Source organism: Ruditapes philippinarum, unplaced genomic scaffold (genome assembly GCF_026571515.1).
Source record: "Ruditapes philippinarum isolate M1 unplaced genomic scaffold, ASM2657151v2 ctg2607_1_1_1_1, whole genome shotgun sequence".
In the NCBI taxonomy this organism is placed as follows: Eukaryota; Metazoa; Mollusca; class Bivalvia; order Venerida; family Veneridae; genus Ruditapes; species Ruditapes philippinarum.
In genome coordinates this window covers 86,568-101,954 of record NW_026865605.1, presented here as the reverse complement: position 1 = coordinate 101,954, position 15,387 = coordinate 86,568, and the positions used below count along the sequence as shown (strand labels likewise).

At 32.4% G+C, this 15,387-nt stretch overlaps 1 protein-coding gene across 1 annotated transcript; it reads left to right on the top strand.

Annotated features, from left to right (window-relative positions):
* The first annotated feature begins 3,738 nt into the window (after nt 1-3,738).
* Nucleotides 3,739-15,280, top strand: LOC132729717 (calcium and integrin-binding protein 1-like). Its single transcript, XM_060715538.1, has 7 exons — nt 3,739-3,879; nt 7,543-7,577; nt 8,836-8,935; nt 9,794-9,941; nt 10,351-10,460; nt 12,228-12,316; nt 13,304-15,280. Exons 1-7 carry the CDS (start codon nt 3,748-3,750, stop codon nt 13,323-13,325), a joined length of 636 nt encoding a protein of 211 aa, XP_060571521.1. The 5' UTR covers nt 3,739-3,747; the 3' UTR covers nt 13,326-15,280.
* The last annotated feature ends 107 nt before the right edge of the window (nt 15,281-15,387 follow it).

Below are 15,387 nucleotides of genomic sequence, written 5' to 3'. Positions count from 1 at the left end.
GATTTGTTTAATTCTACTGATATAGAGAGATGACATATTGGTCAGTTTAAACAGATCTTCATAAGTTGATGAATAGTCATTAAAACAATTTTCAACTCTATGTTGAAGTTTTAAAAATTTGTTTGTATTGTCCTTGCTAAAAACAATACCAAACTAAAGCGCAGAAGTTAAAGTTGGATCAGATATAACGTTTGTATATAAGAATTTTTGCGTCCAAATTAAGTAGAGAACATAGCGTGGTTAATACATTTATTTGTCTTGCTGATTTTTTACACACATTTGCGATATGAATATCGAAATTTAATAGGGAATATATTTCAATACCTAGAAGTTTTACATGAGATTCACAATATATAATCAGTTCAATAAAAACAAACGCTTTTCTTAAGCTTTCGACGTTTAGTCTTCTTCAGAAAAAATGACGTTTATAAAATGACAAATGACGCAACGTCCGTTTAACTATACGCTAAACAGAACGTGACGTTAACGCGGGAATATGAGATTCACAAGAAATAGTGGAAGAATCTGGAAGTTAGACACATTTTTACAGGTTTGTTTGCCTATACATATAGCCTGAACTTCTCAGGGTTTGCTTGCATATGATTATCTTCAAACCATTTATTCATGACAACACTTTCATCTTGTATTGTGCTTTTGAGAGATTCAACATTGATATGATTAAATGAGAGCGTATAGACATCTGCATAATTATAAACAGAACCCTTTTTAATAAAATAAAATATATCATTTAAGATACTGTTAAATAAGGCCCCTTTGTTATTAATACATTCCACTCACTACATATTGTACCGAGTTTTACTTGTTGCTGTCTTTTAAACAAGTAACTTCGCATGAGATTAGCAGAGGCATCAGACAGTCCACACATTGTCTGTTATTTGGGGACCATAAGCCCCTTTCCGTAGAATGGCAAAAAAGTTTAACATTGAAGGTTCTATGATACTCGCCGTATGAACACGTCTGCGGATGTTTCTAAATTAAACAGTTTCACTATTTTCATGCATTTTGTAATTGCCCAAATACAGATAAACTATCTGTTCTCTTGCACTCTTGCGTCCCAATGATAATAAATGCCATTAATGAAAGTGTCAAGGGTAAAGTTAGATTTTTGCAGAAGACACAATGATGTACCTTACAATTAAATCAACCCAAGATGCCCAAACACTACAAAAATATCCTTGGAAACTGGGAATCTGATTGGTCCGTGGAGTTTAATCCAGATAAAAGCAAAATCCTAAGAATCAGCCGTAATATTTTCCTAAAACTTCATGGCCAATGACTAAAATCTACAGAGGCTGATACAATAAGTAGATATCTATCATATAAATAATATAACAAAAAATGACAAAAACTGCCTTTTAAACTTATGAATGGCCAAAGTTAGAACATTGTCCACGGTTTGACATCCTTGGCTAACATCTGGTTTACAAAATAGAACATAAGTTTAAGGTCACTTGCAAGATGTGTATATAATTACTCTATAACCAGTAGTGTATCTCTAAGATAATACAAGATCTAATTTGGCAAACTCTAGATCAGAGACGCAGCATAAACTATGTTACTCTCCTTAAAATCTAACACAATCTTGCGAGATTTGACCATCACTATCTGACACCACCATAAACCTGAACTACCTGATCCCATACTCAAGGACACGCGTACAGCATCACTCGTAATCATTTTTCTCAGAAGTATCCGTCTACCTGAGTCCTTATACAAGCCAGTCCCACCTTGAACCTTTTTAATTAGCAGTTGCTCTGCATCCTTTCTACCAGTTTTAAATCTGTGTTGTTTTTTATCTTAAATTGTTTTTATCTATTTTATTGTACTTAATATATTTTTACAGGATATTCAAATGCTTAGAGTTATCCTTTAACGACTTTGAAGCAGTAAAATGTAGTCGCAGAAATCAAGATATACTCAGAAATTATGAATGTTATTCTAATTATCTTGCTGATTTTCTCTTTCATATTCTGAGATAAAGTCCCCCAGAGAAGATTATGTTCCTAATAAAATGGAGATGCTTTCAAAGGTATCGTTGATGTAGTTTTTTGTCTGATACAAAACATCTACCTTGATGTTATACAGTGACCTCCTCATCAAAACTTAAAACAATCATGCAGTCCACAACGCTATAGTAAGGCCGACGGGAAAGCTGAAACACATAATTTTATGTGGGTGATACAATCAGATAAGTGTTTGTAGCGGCTAAAAAGGGTTACCCAATATTTCATCTCACTGTTGCTAAATCTTAGCACGAGTGATACTGCTTAATGAACAGACTCAACCAATCGAACCTGCAAGTGTTACTTATTCTTTATGATTATAATTTAATACTGCCTGGAGGAATCTTTCAATATTCAGTATTTCGATGTCGTTAATCGGTGATTGTTAATACATGTATATATAAATGGTTATTGAGGGAATTAGTTCTCGGGACACTATGACCAAAATTGTTATTTTTGCAGCATGAATTTTATAGTATTTTACCTGTAAATTACCTATGTACAATATGACAAAGCCTATGTCTATTTAAGCAAAGAGAGTGTTTCTGTATACTTTCTCTTTATAAATAAAGTTGCATATGTTATAATACTTTCTTTAAAACATTTGATGAAGCTCTAGATCCTGAAGTTTTGGAAAATAAGATACTCTAGTCCCAGATCCGTATCAAATATTACCAGGATCCACATACTGCCACTTTTCAATCACAACCACTTTTCAATCACCCCTTGAAATTCTTTACTTTTGACCTTATTTGTCATGTGACTGGACTGTAAGCACATCTTGTGTTTACCTTGTTAACCTTGACTATATTTTTCAGCAACAATGTCAATTATGGTGATAAAAAACAAAATACCAGTCAAAACATGTAAAATATACGTTTTTCACTTCCTTAAATTTACCCAATTGGAAATCGCAATAATTTTCTTAAATATATTTGATTTACAGACTCGATTTTTGTCATTCTGCAGAAATGGATATTAAGTTGGATCACTGTTACAATATCATATGGTCATAACGTATACTGCACTACAAAAGCTATGATTTTGATGTGAACATATTTTACAGTACAAATCTCCATTAGAACGTAATATGTCAGTAAAGTAACAGTCATTTAATCAAAGAAAAACCTTCTCTCTGATAACTTTTCAGTAAGCTGTCACTAAAAGGGGGTCATATAGACCCTGAGATCCAATATATATCATAAGAACATGCTTTCTCTGTTATGCAAATTGAGATTATATTTTAAGATTACATTTTACCATTGTATGATATTTTTATGTGGTGCAGGTCTACAGGATATATTTTGTTAACTGACTGAAAAGTGGCATTGAAATTTTGAAGAACAGGAAAATGGGTCATTTATGGTTTGTCTACAATGCATAATAATAAATCAGGTAAAATTTCAAAAAGTTGTTGAATTTATTAGTTTAAAAGATGATATTTGCAGAATTATAAGTGAAAAATAATTTTAATAATTTCACTAATTTCACTGTCACTTATTGTCGAAAAATCTGTAAGCGGATCGGAAAGTGACACTACTGGGAGGCCACATACATTTATATTGATGTGGGCATTGTCACTTTAAAGCCGTGCACGTGCCAAATATTTAAAAAAAAAAAAAAGAAGGTATTTAAGAAAGTAGCGAAATTGCCAGTGAATATTTCAGGAAAAGCCTTTTTTCGGGTATTAAATTTTCCGCAGAAAAAAGACATTGCGCTATTAATGTTTTTCGGATTAGTTCTGTCTTTATCGTTAAGCTGTAGTCCGGAAACAAAGTGTAAACAACAAATATTTTTCATTAAAATGGGGAGTTCTCAGAGCGTTTTCACTGAACAAGAGCTCAACGATTATCAAGTAGGCAACCTATTTTTTGTCATATTTCTCAATTTTTAATAGATTCAGTATAATGTTCCTTCAAAATGTTTTAATTTAGAATGACCTAATTTCCGATTTGATCTGATGATTTGACGTCAATACTTTTTGTCACGATTTATTTGTTCTGGAATCATTTCGGCCTAGTTAATGTCCTTTCAGTATTATTATATTTTTGTTATGATATTAAGGTTGCAGATATGCCGAAATGCTGTAGACCTCTGGAAATATGCCACAAATTAATGATAGGTCTCTTCATAATAAAATTTTTAGGAAGTGGCTAGCCGTACGGGCCCGTACGGCTAGCCAAAAGTTCTAGCCGTACGTGAGTCACGTACGACTAGCCTGGACACACTGTACTGGCTAGCCGTACGGCACTTTTCAAAAATATATGGAAGACGAAAGTGCATATGTTAATTATGACTTTAAGCGAGTATTTTAGTCAAGAATGTTTACTTTTTAGAGATTAATCGACGTGTTGGCTACAGTTAAGAATTTACTTTGTCATCTCAAGACGTCGAGAAAATAGCGTTTGGTTGCAGTTGAATAACATCAATTGAAATAGTTTACAAAATTTTGATAATAATCCATTTTTGTTTCATTAAGTTTAATTTTTAAATTGAAAAAAAACACCGAAAACAATTGTTGTTGGGCTCTGATAATTGCGCCAATTAACGACGGTATAGAAGTTTGTCCATCGTCCATCATTAAGAAAAGTTTGCATTATAAAATTATTTTTCCTTTTAACATTTTTTAATATTCTTTTTATTTATTTATTTATTCCCCTCCGATCATTATTTATTCGATCCATGTGCTTAATTAACAGATTTAACAATTCATCTTTCATACAAATCATAAGCATGAAAATAAGGGACGTTATAACTTGCAACTTTGACACTTAATTTTATTAAGATAAATTATACAACGCTTACTCGTATTCATTTTTTGTGCAAAATTGCGGAGCATCTTTATTAAAGTGAACACACTAGAACAAATGCGGAGATTTGATTAAAGTCGTTGTTTAAAGTCACAAAATAACATATGCATTTTCGACTTCCATATAATTTTGAAAGTGCCGTACGGCTAGCCAATACAGTGTGTCCAGGCTAGTCGTACGTGACTCACGTACGGCTAGAACTTTTGGCTAGCCGTACGGGCCCGTACGGCTAGCCACTTCCAAATTTTTATTAATGTTCAGGAATCATAGATGTCAGGGAATTGATAGTTTTGTTTTAGTATACAGAGCAACCAATAAGATACATATTTACGCAATTAATGTTACAAAATAGGCATTTGATTTATTTTAAATGTACTCATCTGTCCCAACTCTTTATCTAAACCGCACTCTTGTCCGTTTTTAGCTCGACTATTCGCAGAATAATCAGGGCTGCCGATTTTCCGCAGATTCACGGAAATCCGTGGTTTTCGTGAGCTCCTTTTATTGTTACGCTAGCCGTCTATGGTACGTCTGTAAGCGCTTTTCTCATTGGTCAAATCGAGTCTTTTCCGGCATTCTATTTTATAAAATAACCAATCAAATTTCAGTTTACATTGTCATTCTTGTCTGTTGTCGAAATGCGTCAAAATGTCGGATACTAAAGTGTCTCTGAATGGCTTTAAAGGCAACCAAGGAAGTCAAATTTAGAGTCCAGGAAATTTATTTTAGGGCATACCAAATCATCAGAATCCAGGAGCTTCCGGGGGCTATGCCCCCGGCCCCCACCAGGGCTCTGCCCTGCACCCGCAAAGGGGGCTTGCACAGCCCCCTTGACCCCCGGCGTATTTTCCTCTGATTTTGCAATTTACTGTTGGCAGCCCTGATAATTGAGCAAATGCAGTCACCCATTTGTCCCCGTCCCAGTGGTTAAGTTTTTGCATATAAGCTGGTATCTCCATAACTACTTAAGGGAATGGATTGAAACTTCACGCACTTGTTCTTTGTGATTATCTAACATGATTGGCACAAAGTCACATAACTCTGATTTGCTTTTTTGCATAATTATGCCCCTTTTTCGACTTAGAAATTCTTGGTTAAGTTTTTGCTTGTAAGCTGGTATCTCCATAGCTACTGAAGGGAATGGATTGAAACTTCACAAACTTGTTCTCTTTGATTATCTAACATGATTGGAACAAGTCCCATAACTCTGATTTTCTTTTTTGCATAATGATGCCCCTTTTGACTAGAAATTCTTGGTTAAGTTTTTTGCGTGTAAGCTGGTATCTCCATAACTACTGAAGGGAATGGATTGAAACTTCACACACTTGTTCTCTGTGATTATCTAACATGATTGGCATAAGTCCCATAACTCTGCTTTGCTTTTTTGCATAATTATACCCCTTTTTCTACTTAGAAATTCTTGGTTAAGTTTTTGCTTGGAAGCTGGTATCTCCATAACTACTGAAGGGAATGGATTGAAACTTCACACACTTGTTCTCTGTGATTATCTAACATGATTGGCATAAGTCCCATAACTCTGATTTGCTTTTTTGCATAATTATGCCCCTTTTTCTACTTAGAAATTCTTGGTTAAGTTTTTGCGTGTAAGCTGGTATCTCCATAACTACTGAAGGGAATGAATTGAAACTCTACACACTTGTTCTCTGTGATTATCTAACATGATTTGCACAAGTCTCATAACTCTTGATTCGTTTTTTTTTCATAATTATGCCCCTTTTTTGGCTTAGAAATTCTATGTAAAAGTTTTGCTTGGAAGCTGGTATCTCCATAACTACTGAAGGGTTTGTGCCTTTTCTGGGACAATTTTATGCATTCATAATAATAAAGCAGTGATTTACTCGATAAAACATCTTAATAACAAGCCTTTGTACCTTGTTGGACAATTTTATGTATTCATATAGGTAAGCATTATCATACATGATGAAACACCCTTGTGACAACTTTTCAAATAGTTGAGCGTTACTGTTCTCCGACAGTTCTTGTTTAACCTGCACTGTTTATATTCCTCACATTTTTACTCTTTCTTTCCCCTCTTGCCCATTAACCTGGCAGTAAACTTCAGTTAGTTGAAAGTAGCCAGTATATTGGAAGATGAAGAAGAAGAAATGCGTATCAAAACCCATTTAAAAAACTAAAATACACAATTTCTCTAAAATCCACGCATATTGTCATTTTCGTCACTGCAAAATTTACCCATTGTCCGCTGTAATTCAGGGCTTACTAATTGAAATGAGTAATTGACTGTCTTTGGTCTTTGATGGTCCCTGGCCTCCAAAGACTGCCAAAGTCATATCCATGGAAACTGATAATGAAAAAATTTATGTAAATCCCAGATACACTGTATCGGACACACAATATTCAGAAAATATTATACATGTTTAATAACATCAAAATAGTTTTTGTCAGATTATTATCTTCCTATTATGAACATGTTATTATTTGCAGTTGCATTTGTTCATGTGATTGTGAAATAGTAATGTCAAATTATATCAAGAGTTTTGGAATCAAAATTTAAAAGAAAAAGGTTGAATTATTTCTTTTGTGTCTTTGTGTGTTTTTTTTTAATGTATTAGTCCTTACAAAACTTTAACCTGAATGTATTTATCAAATTTATATTAAAGAATTTATTTATTTAACATGTCCGTCCTTTTATTAATAAACCGTTTCACATTTATACTGTTTTACAGGAGCTGACTTACTTCACAAAGAAAGAAATACTACAGTAAGTTTTTTCATAATATTAACCAATAATGTACTAGGACATATTAAAGCTACTCACCCACACAGAAGAGGTCTAAAAAACATCAACATATTTGTTAACAGTTACTAAATACACATAGAAGTAATATTTGCAGTTTCCATGAGATAAGTATGAAAGACCGGTGGGGACATTTCGACTTCATGAATTCCCGATTACAACTTCATGAATTCTTTATTTCAACTTCACGAATTAATGATTTCAACTTCATGAATTCATGATTTCAACTTCATGAATTCACGAATTCAACTTCGTGAATACACGAATTCAACTTTACAAATTCACGATTTCAGCTTCACGAATTCAAACTTCACGAATTCACGATTTCAACGTCATGAATTTGAAATCGTGAATTCACGAAGTTGAAATCGTGAATTCACGAAGTTGAAATCGTGAATTCATGAAGTTGAATTCGTGAATTCACGAAGTTGAAATCGGGAATTCATGTAGTTATAATGGCCCTAACGGTCTTTCGTTGATAAGTGTAACCCAACTGTTGTGCTTCACTTGAACCACTGTTTATCACACCGGTTAACCAGAATGAAGCAGATCAGTGAGGTGTGGATAGGACTTGCTGACTATAAATGTCAGTTTTAAACCAAATAAACAAAAGATTTTTTTTTTATGTGTCAATCTTTAAAAGTTTTTTAAAGACATAACTTTTTATGATATATGGTGCTCCAATTGATTGTAGTATAAAAGATTTACCTAGTGTACAGCTGTTTTACTTGTAACCAGTTAACCAGTGTGTTTATAAAGGATTCTAAATTATGCCAATGTTTACAAAATAAAACATTGCAAAGTTTTAATTTGCATAAGGAAAAGGGTGCAAAGACCCTCTTTGGGTAACAAGCATCTAACATTCTTTTAAAACATAAAATTCATGTTTGCCCTTTCTAAAGATGTAAAACTATTTGTTTCTGAGTTATAATGTGCCTTTAAAATTTTATTCATCTATTATGTTAGTTCCAACTAACTTCCTGTTCTTATGTGCAATCTCTTTTATTTCAATATTCTTGGTTGAGATAAAAAAGAAATATGCCATTGTTCGGTGTATGACATGAAGGCAATGAAATAAACTTGAAGCATTTGCCATATTAATTATATTACAGTATTATGTTAGATAAACAGTGCATGTTACACATGTGTAACACATGTTTGATAGTTTTTAATTTAAAAAAAAATACACAAAGACACAATTGTTTCACATATATATTTACAGTGTGTTCAAGAGGTTTTCTCAGCTTAATAATTCTGCTGTAGACAAGGATAAAAATGCGAAACTGAAACGTGATGAGATACTAGAACTTCCAGAACTCAAGGTACAATATTTGAAATATTGCCAGATAAATATGATAAAATCAAAATATAATTGTAGTTCATATCTAGATGAAGATGATAAGAAAAGAACTACCGGTACTGTTTTAAGATACTTGTAAAGTGAAAAAGATATAAGAGAAGGAAAGTTCTAGAAACTAATGTTTACTCAGGGCTGAAATAAAATAAAATGCAGACACATACATACTAGGTCCCTTTTGTATCTACATTGACGGTATGGCCTCTTGACGGTATGGCCATTGCTTAAAAGTCTCAATAGTTGATTAAATATATAATTATTTGTAATATAAACAAAAACTGAACAGATACACTATACATACATTACTTACATTTTTTGTAAAGCAAAAATTCATATTATCCAGTTTTTATTCTGGTAGCCAGGATATGAAAGAGGGTTAATGCTCCTTTTTTCGTGCATCAACATCTGCAGAAGCATGAGGACGTATTTAAGGCCTAAATCCACAGGGCAAGAGAGTGTCTGCAGATGTACATGTAAATGCACGAAAAAAGGTGCATTAGCACTATTCTTGCATAAAGTTATAATTCTGCGTTGATTGTCTGTATTTTTCATAAAGAAACATATCTTATGCATGGGCCCTTTCCACAAAATACTTAATCCCTTTTATTTGACAGGTTTTTTGAAAAAAACACAGGGCTTTTTTACATTTCTTCCTGATCCAAGATATTTTAAAATGGCAACAACATGGGATGGTCACAAGAACTACCTTAATCATGTTTTTCTTTCCAATACCTCGGGGCGGGAGTTTTTTATGCAAAAGTGTAATCATTCATTATCTCCTACATCTTAATTGCACTGAGATACATGTACATTTAAATTTTAGGTGAACCCTTTCAAAGACAGAATTTGTCAAGTATTTTCATCAAGTAGAGATGGTGATATGACATTTGAAGATTTCCTTGATATGATGTCAGTATTCAGTGACAATGCACCAAAAAGTGTTAAAGTGGAATATGCCTTCAGAATATATGGTAAGTTTGTTGTTGTAAGGGTAAAATGATTTTATGTAGCAAGAAAACTGTTTTCATTTCAAACAGAGGCATTAAATATTATCTGTAAGAACATTCTTTACAATTTTTGTTGAAATGAAATATTCTTGATATAATTGAAATATATTAGGTATTGGGAAAATTACATTTAGTGTGAAGAAAAAACATGACATGCAAAACGTGCAAGTCAAATTTCAATTGAATTCCAGCATCTAAAGCTTTGTAATTTGTAAATCTTATCAAACATATTTTTTTTACATTTTAGAATACTAGGAACTCCTGATATAATTTGAAGTTATTTGGAAATTTAACATACACTCATTGTCAAAACTTCTTTTAATTTGCATAAGTGTAAAATTTACATTGTATTTATATTCAGTATGATTTTCAGATTTTGATGAAGATGATATGATATCTAGCCGAGATTTGAAAGAAGTTGTTGACAGACTGACAGGTGACCAGAAATTAGAAAACGAGGACATGCAACAACTTATTGACAATGTAATATTTTATAAAAGATGTCCCTGTGCTGTTATCATTGTTTTATACGCCTGATGGATTCATTCTGTTTCTCTCTAATCTACTTACTGCAATGTAGAATAATCAGTGATGGGTATCTTATGATACAACAGAAAGAATAATAATTTCTCACTAACCAGATAGAAAAATCCGTAAATGTTACTAAAAATAGTGGTGTTGGAAAATCTTATCTCACATGGCCCGGGCTTATCTCACACTCAACGTGCAGCACTTCTAAAAACGTATTCCTACGCATATTCACTCCTATTTTAACAAAAGTGAAACATCAAAAGGTCAAAATGTATTAAAAATATGTGAGCTAATCTATTAAATTGTCCACGGAATCAAAATAGATTGATATTAACTTTCACACTGCAATGAGTCCTACTCTACCTAGGTCCGCCCTTTTCAATATTGATCTGTTACTAAAAATAGCACACTTTAAAATATCGAAAAATTCTTCGTAAAATCGGATATTATGACACTTTGCCTGAAAAACATCCATGTTTTCTGTTATGATAACGATGCTTCTTGATGACGAATCTCATTTTGATATATTTTAATTGAATATTCGGCCAAAATAACCGAATAAGTAGAAAAATCTTTGCAAACGGTAAACGCTTTTTGTCAACCATTGAAGTATGGACTGAATTCCTTATAAACACTTATATTATGACACTTTCCGACTTTAATATTGATGTGTTTTATCATGATAACCTTGCTTTTTGATGAGGGATCTCATATGAATTTATTTTCATTGAATTTTTCACACATAAACTTGGTCAGTAGAATTTTTTGCGGACGTACATAATGCTTTTTAATATCATAGAAAGTCAGGCACCTAAGCCCCGCCCCGCTTTTCAAAACTAGGTATGTTGTAATGCGCGTAGCAAGTAGTTTCACTGATTTCTTGTGTGTCCAGGTGAGTGAGAAAAATAATCAATCATTGGGTTAGATAGAGGATAGGGAAATCCCAACCCAAGGCTTGTTCCCGATCACTCTTGGGTTGGGATTTCCCTAGTCTCTATCTAACCCAATGATAGATTCTATTAATCTGTCACGTTTTATGGTTTGGATCAGAATATCCATCCCTAGGGTACTATCCCACTGAGGGACAGATATTTTGATTCCAACCAAAAACACATGTCAGATATTTTTTCTTGCTTATTCTACGATATTCTATCATACTTCAAATAGTTTACCTCAATAAAATATTTTTTCATGGAAATAAAAGTCATATCATCTGTAACTATTTTCTTACAATAGTGTATGAATTTACAACTTCATTGATAATAACAAATGACATTATCCAATATCATTCTAAAATTCGCCAAAATGATGTCGTTTTAATGCAGTTCATTAATAAAATGTTGCTAAAATGAAGTGATTTTAAAGCTCGCAACTCATCTGGCGTCCAATGCCATATGAACTTTCCAGCATTAGTAAAACTTTGGAAAAGATCAGTCTCATATGCAAGAAAGATTTGTATATACTAATTTCAAATAACAATTATTTAGATTGACATTAAGTATTTGATAGTAGTCCCTTTCATGATTTTCTAAAGTACTGAAAACTCGAGACTGTCTATGTAACTGCTATAAAAAATGGTTCATATTGTCAACTTAATACTGTCAACTGTAGGAAAATATGTCAAAGACAAAAATAATTAAATGAGTATTTTGCAACAAATGGTTAGTAGGTTTAATATGTACATGTATTTATAGGACTTTTGTCTTTTTGTTTTTACAGATATTTGAGGAAGCTGATTTAGATGATGATGATTCTCTCTCCTTCGCTGAATTTGAGCATGTCATATCGAAAGCACCTGACTTTGTCAAGTAGGTCTTTTTACATTTTAAAATTACAAGTTTTTGATGACAAATATCATATGATATACATGGAGTGTCCACAGCCAAGTGGTTAAGTCATTGATTTCAAATAACTTGCACCTCACCACTGTTGGTTCAAATCCCTTGATTTTTAGCTCGACTATTCGATAAGAATAAGAAGAGCTATTGTAGTCACCCGAGCGTCGGTGTTGGCGTTGGCGTAACCACTTATGTTAAAGTTTTTGTAAAACCTCAAATATTTTCAGTCCATTGACATATGGCTTTGAAACTTTGCACACTTGTTCACAATCATGACTCCAACCTATAGACAGGTGGAGGTAACTGTATCAAACATTTTGACAGAATTATGCCCCTTTTTCAAATTAGAATTTACGTTAAAGTTTTTGTAATACCTCAAATATTTTCAAAGTCCATTGACAAATGGCTTTGAAACTTTGCACACTTGTTCACCATCATGACCCCAACCTGTAGACAGGAGGGGGTAACTGTATCAAGCATTTTGACAGAATTATGCCCCTTTTTTTGACTAAGAAGTTATGTACAAGTTTGCATACCACCTCAGATATTTTCATATTCTTTTGACATCTGGTTTTGAAACAAGTTAAAATATTATACTCTTCTTTGAGTGCGTAATAGGACTCTCTCCAAGGCCTATAACTGTAACATGGATTTAAAGAAGACTTTTGCCCTTTTGTAAACTTAGAAAATTTTACATTATCAAGGCTCTTTTACTATCAAGCACTAAGAATAGTCAAGCGTTGCTGTCTTACCGACAGCTCTTTTTTTGTTCAAATTTAGAATCTTTCATGTTGTCTTATAAAAATTCTATTAGACTAGATTAATACATGTTCAATAACAATAAAATGCAACAAATTAAAAAAAAAAACATTTCAATTTTGCAATGTGGTTAAAATGTATGCAAGATGATTTGGTTCTTGTATAAATTGTTGTACAACTTTGTTATTTCATTTTCAGTTCATTCAGGATTAGATTGTAGGACATCACAACCATGTGAACTGCTGGACATGAACAAATTCCTGGAGACATTCCTTTTATGTGTTACCATGGCAACCTGACAATCAGTCTCTCATTAACATCATGGATAATGGAAATCTTGTTTTCTTCCTGTTTTGTCCCTTTCAGATGCATAATATTGTAGATAATTAGCAAAATATCCAAGTCATAGTTAAATTACTGTGTTTTCTCTCTCTGATAATAAACTTTGGATCAGTTTATCCAATTTTAAGAATTGATGTCAAAACTTTATGTTTGTACCTGAAAAAATGCACGGAAGGGCACATGAGGTCTTCCTCCACCAGTAAAGCTGGAACATCACCAAATGACCTATACTGTGTCGGTGTGACATAAAAGTTTATCAAGATAAAAGTACTGTAAGGTTATGAATAAATAATTGTGCGGACAAAAAAACTTATTTTTTATAAAAGACTCAACTTATTTACCATGCATTATTATTCTAGGATATGTATGTATTGTATTAAAAAGACTGGTTGTGATTTGTATGTAAAAGAGGTGTAAATATTGTAACCAGACTGTGATATTATATGTATTCTATTATGCTGTTCTAGGGTCAGAATTGTTCTTGCATAACTACAATGTTAGTTCCTCTCATTCAGTAATGTTCTTTTGGTATGGATTTATTTGTTATAAATTTATTACCCATTACTTCTATGGATATTCTTCTGTATATAAGGTGCTCCACTGAGGTTACAAAGCCTTAATGCATAAAATTTGTAATACTTGCATGAATTAACTAGAGTAAAAATGTGCAAAAGACTATTAAGAAATATACACAGACTGCAATTGTTTTTAGCAATTCATAGCCCAATTTGAGCTTAAAGCGTTTTAACGCTTTTCAGTTTTAGCTTACTTTGCACAATAATGATTATTCTCGATAAACCAAGTGAGTGAATGATCTACCAGGGTAAATGAATCTTGCACACTGGTAATTAGTCCAGAGTTACATTAAATGGTATACAAATCTCGAAAAAATATTTCCAGTCCCGTCATGCCTGAAAACCTCAGTGGATTGCTTTTTAATAAGAAAATGTATAATGTATTGTATTATGAAAATTGTGCAATTTTTCTGTGTTCTTAAAATTGTGACAACACATTGAATTTTTAAGCATAATGTGAATTTTTACGTACCAATGCTTTTGCTTTCTCATTGAAAATGCTTCAAATAAATTTATTTTGAAACAATTTAAAAAGAAAATTCTATAAAGGTTGTTGTGTATGAATAAATTTTCTATAATCAGGAATGACTTACATCATGTACACCAGTTTTAAAGCATATTTTATTCCAGTCACTGTTCTGTATATCTTCATTATTTATTTATATAGGACATTCTTGTATTTTATGTAGACTGACAACTTGGTTTATGATAAACCTATTAACAAGTAGTCCCACACTAAAATGGTAATCAGGTATGACGCGTTGTTAAGTAGACTTGTATCTTTTTATTCTTGTATCTTTTTTATCCTGTCATTTTAATATCATGCTTAAGAGTAATGTTCATAAATCTTCATTTCATATACCAATATATTTTTTAATAAGCAACCCATCCTCTGTCTGACAAAGAAATCAAACTTAAGTTACCAAGTTATAAATCCAAGGAAATTATCTCTATTTTTTACACAACTGGTGCTTCCAGTATACATGTATATTATCCAGCAGAAATAACTCAGATTCAGTAAACAATATTTTATTGTGACAATATTAAACTCCCTAAGTTGTTTATTAGAGAATATATGGTAGAAAGGTTGCAGGTAAACCTTCATAAAATAACAAACTATGCATTACACTCTGTAGAGCTCATTTCAGGAAACCTATGCATTATAATTCTACTGTTTCATTTCTTCTCATTAAATCATGTTTTTATACTTCTGTTAAATTCTTTCAATAAATGTTTATTATCAAAGTTCTTTAAACAATGCATTTGTTATCTTTTTCTACCTTTTTAAGTTTTAAACATAGGTCAGCAAAGATATCGTCAAAGGTGTGCTATTAAGTATAAAGAGCGCCTGTAATCCATCATGGA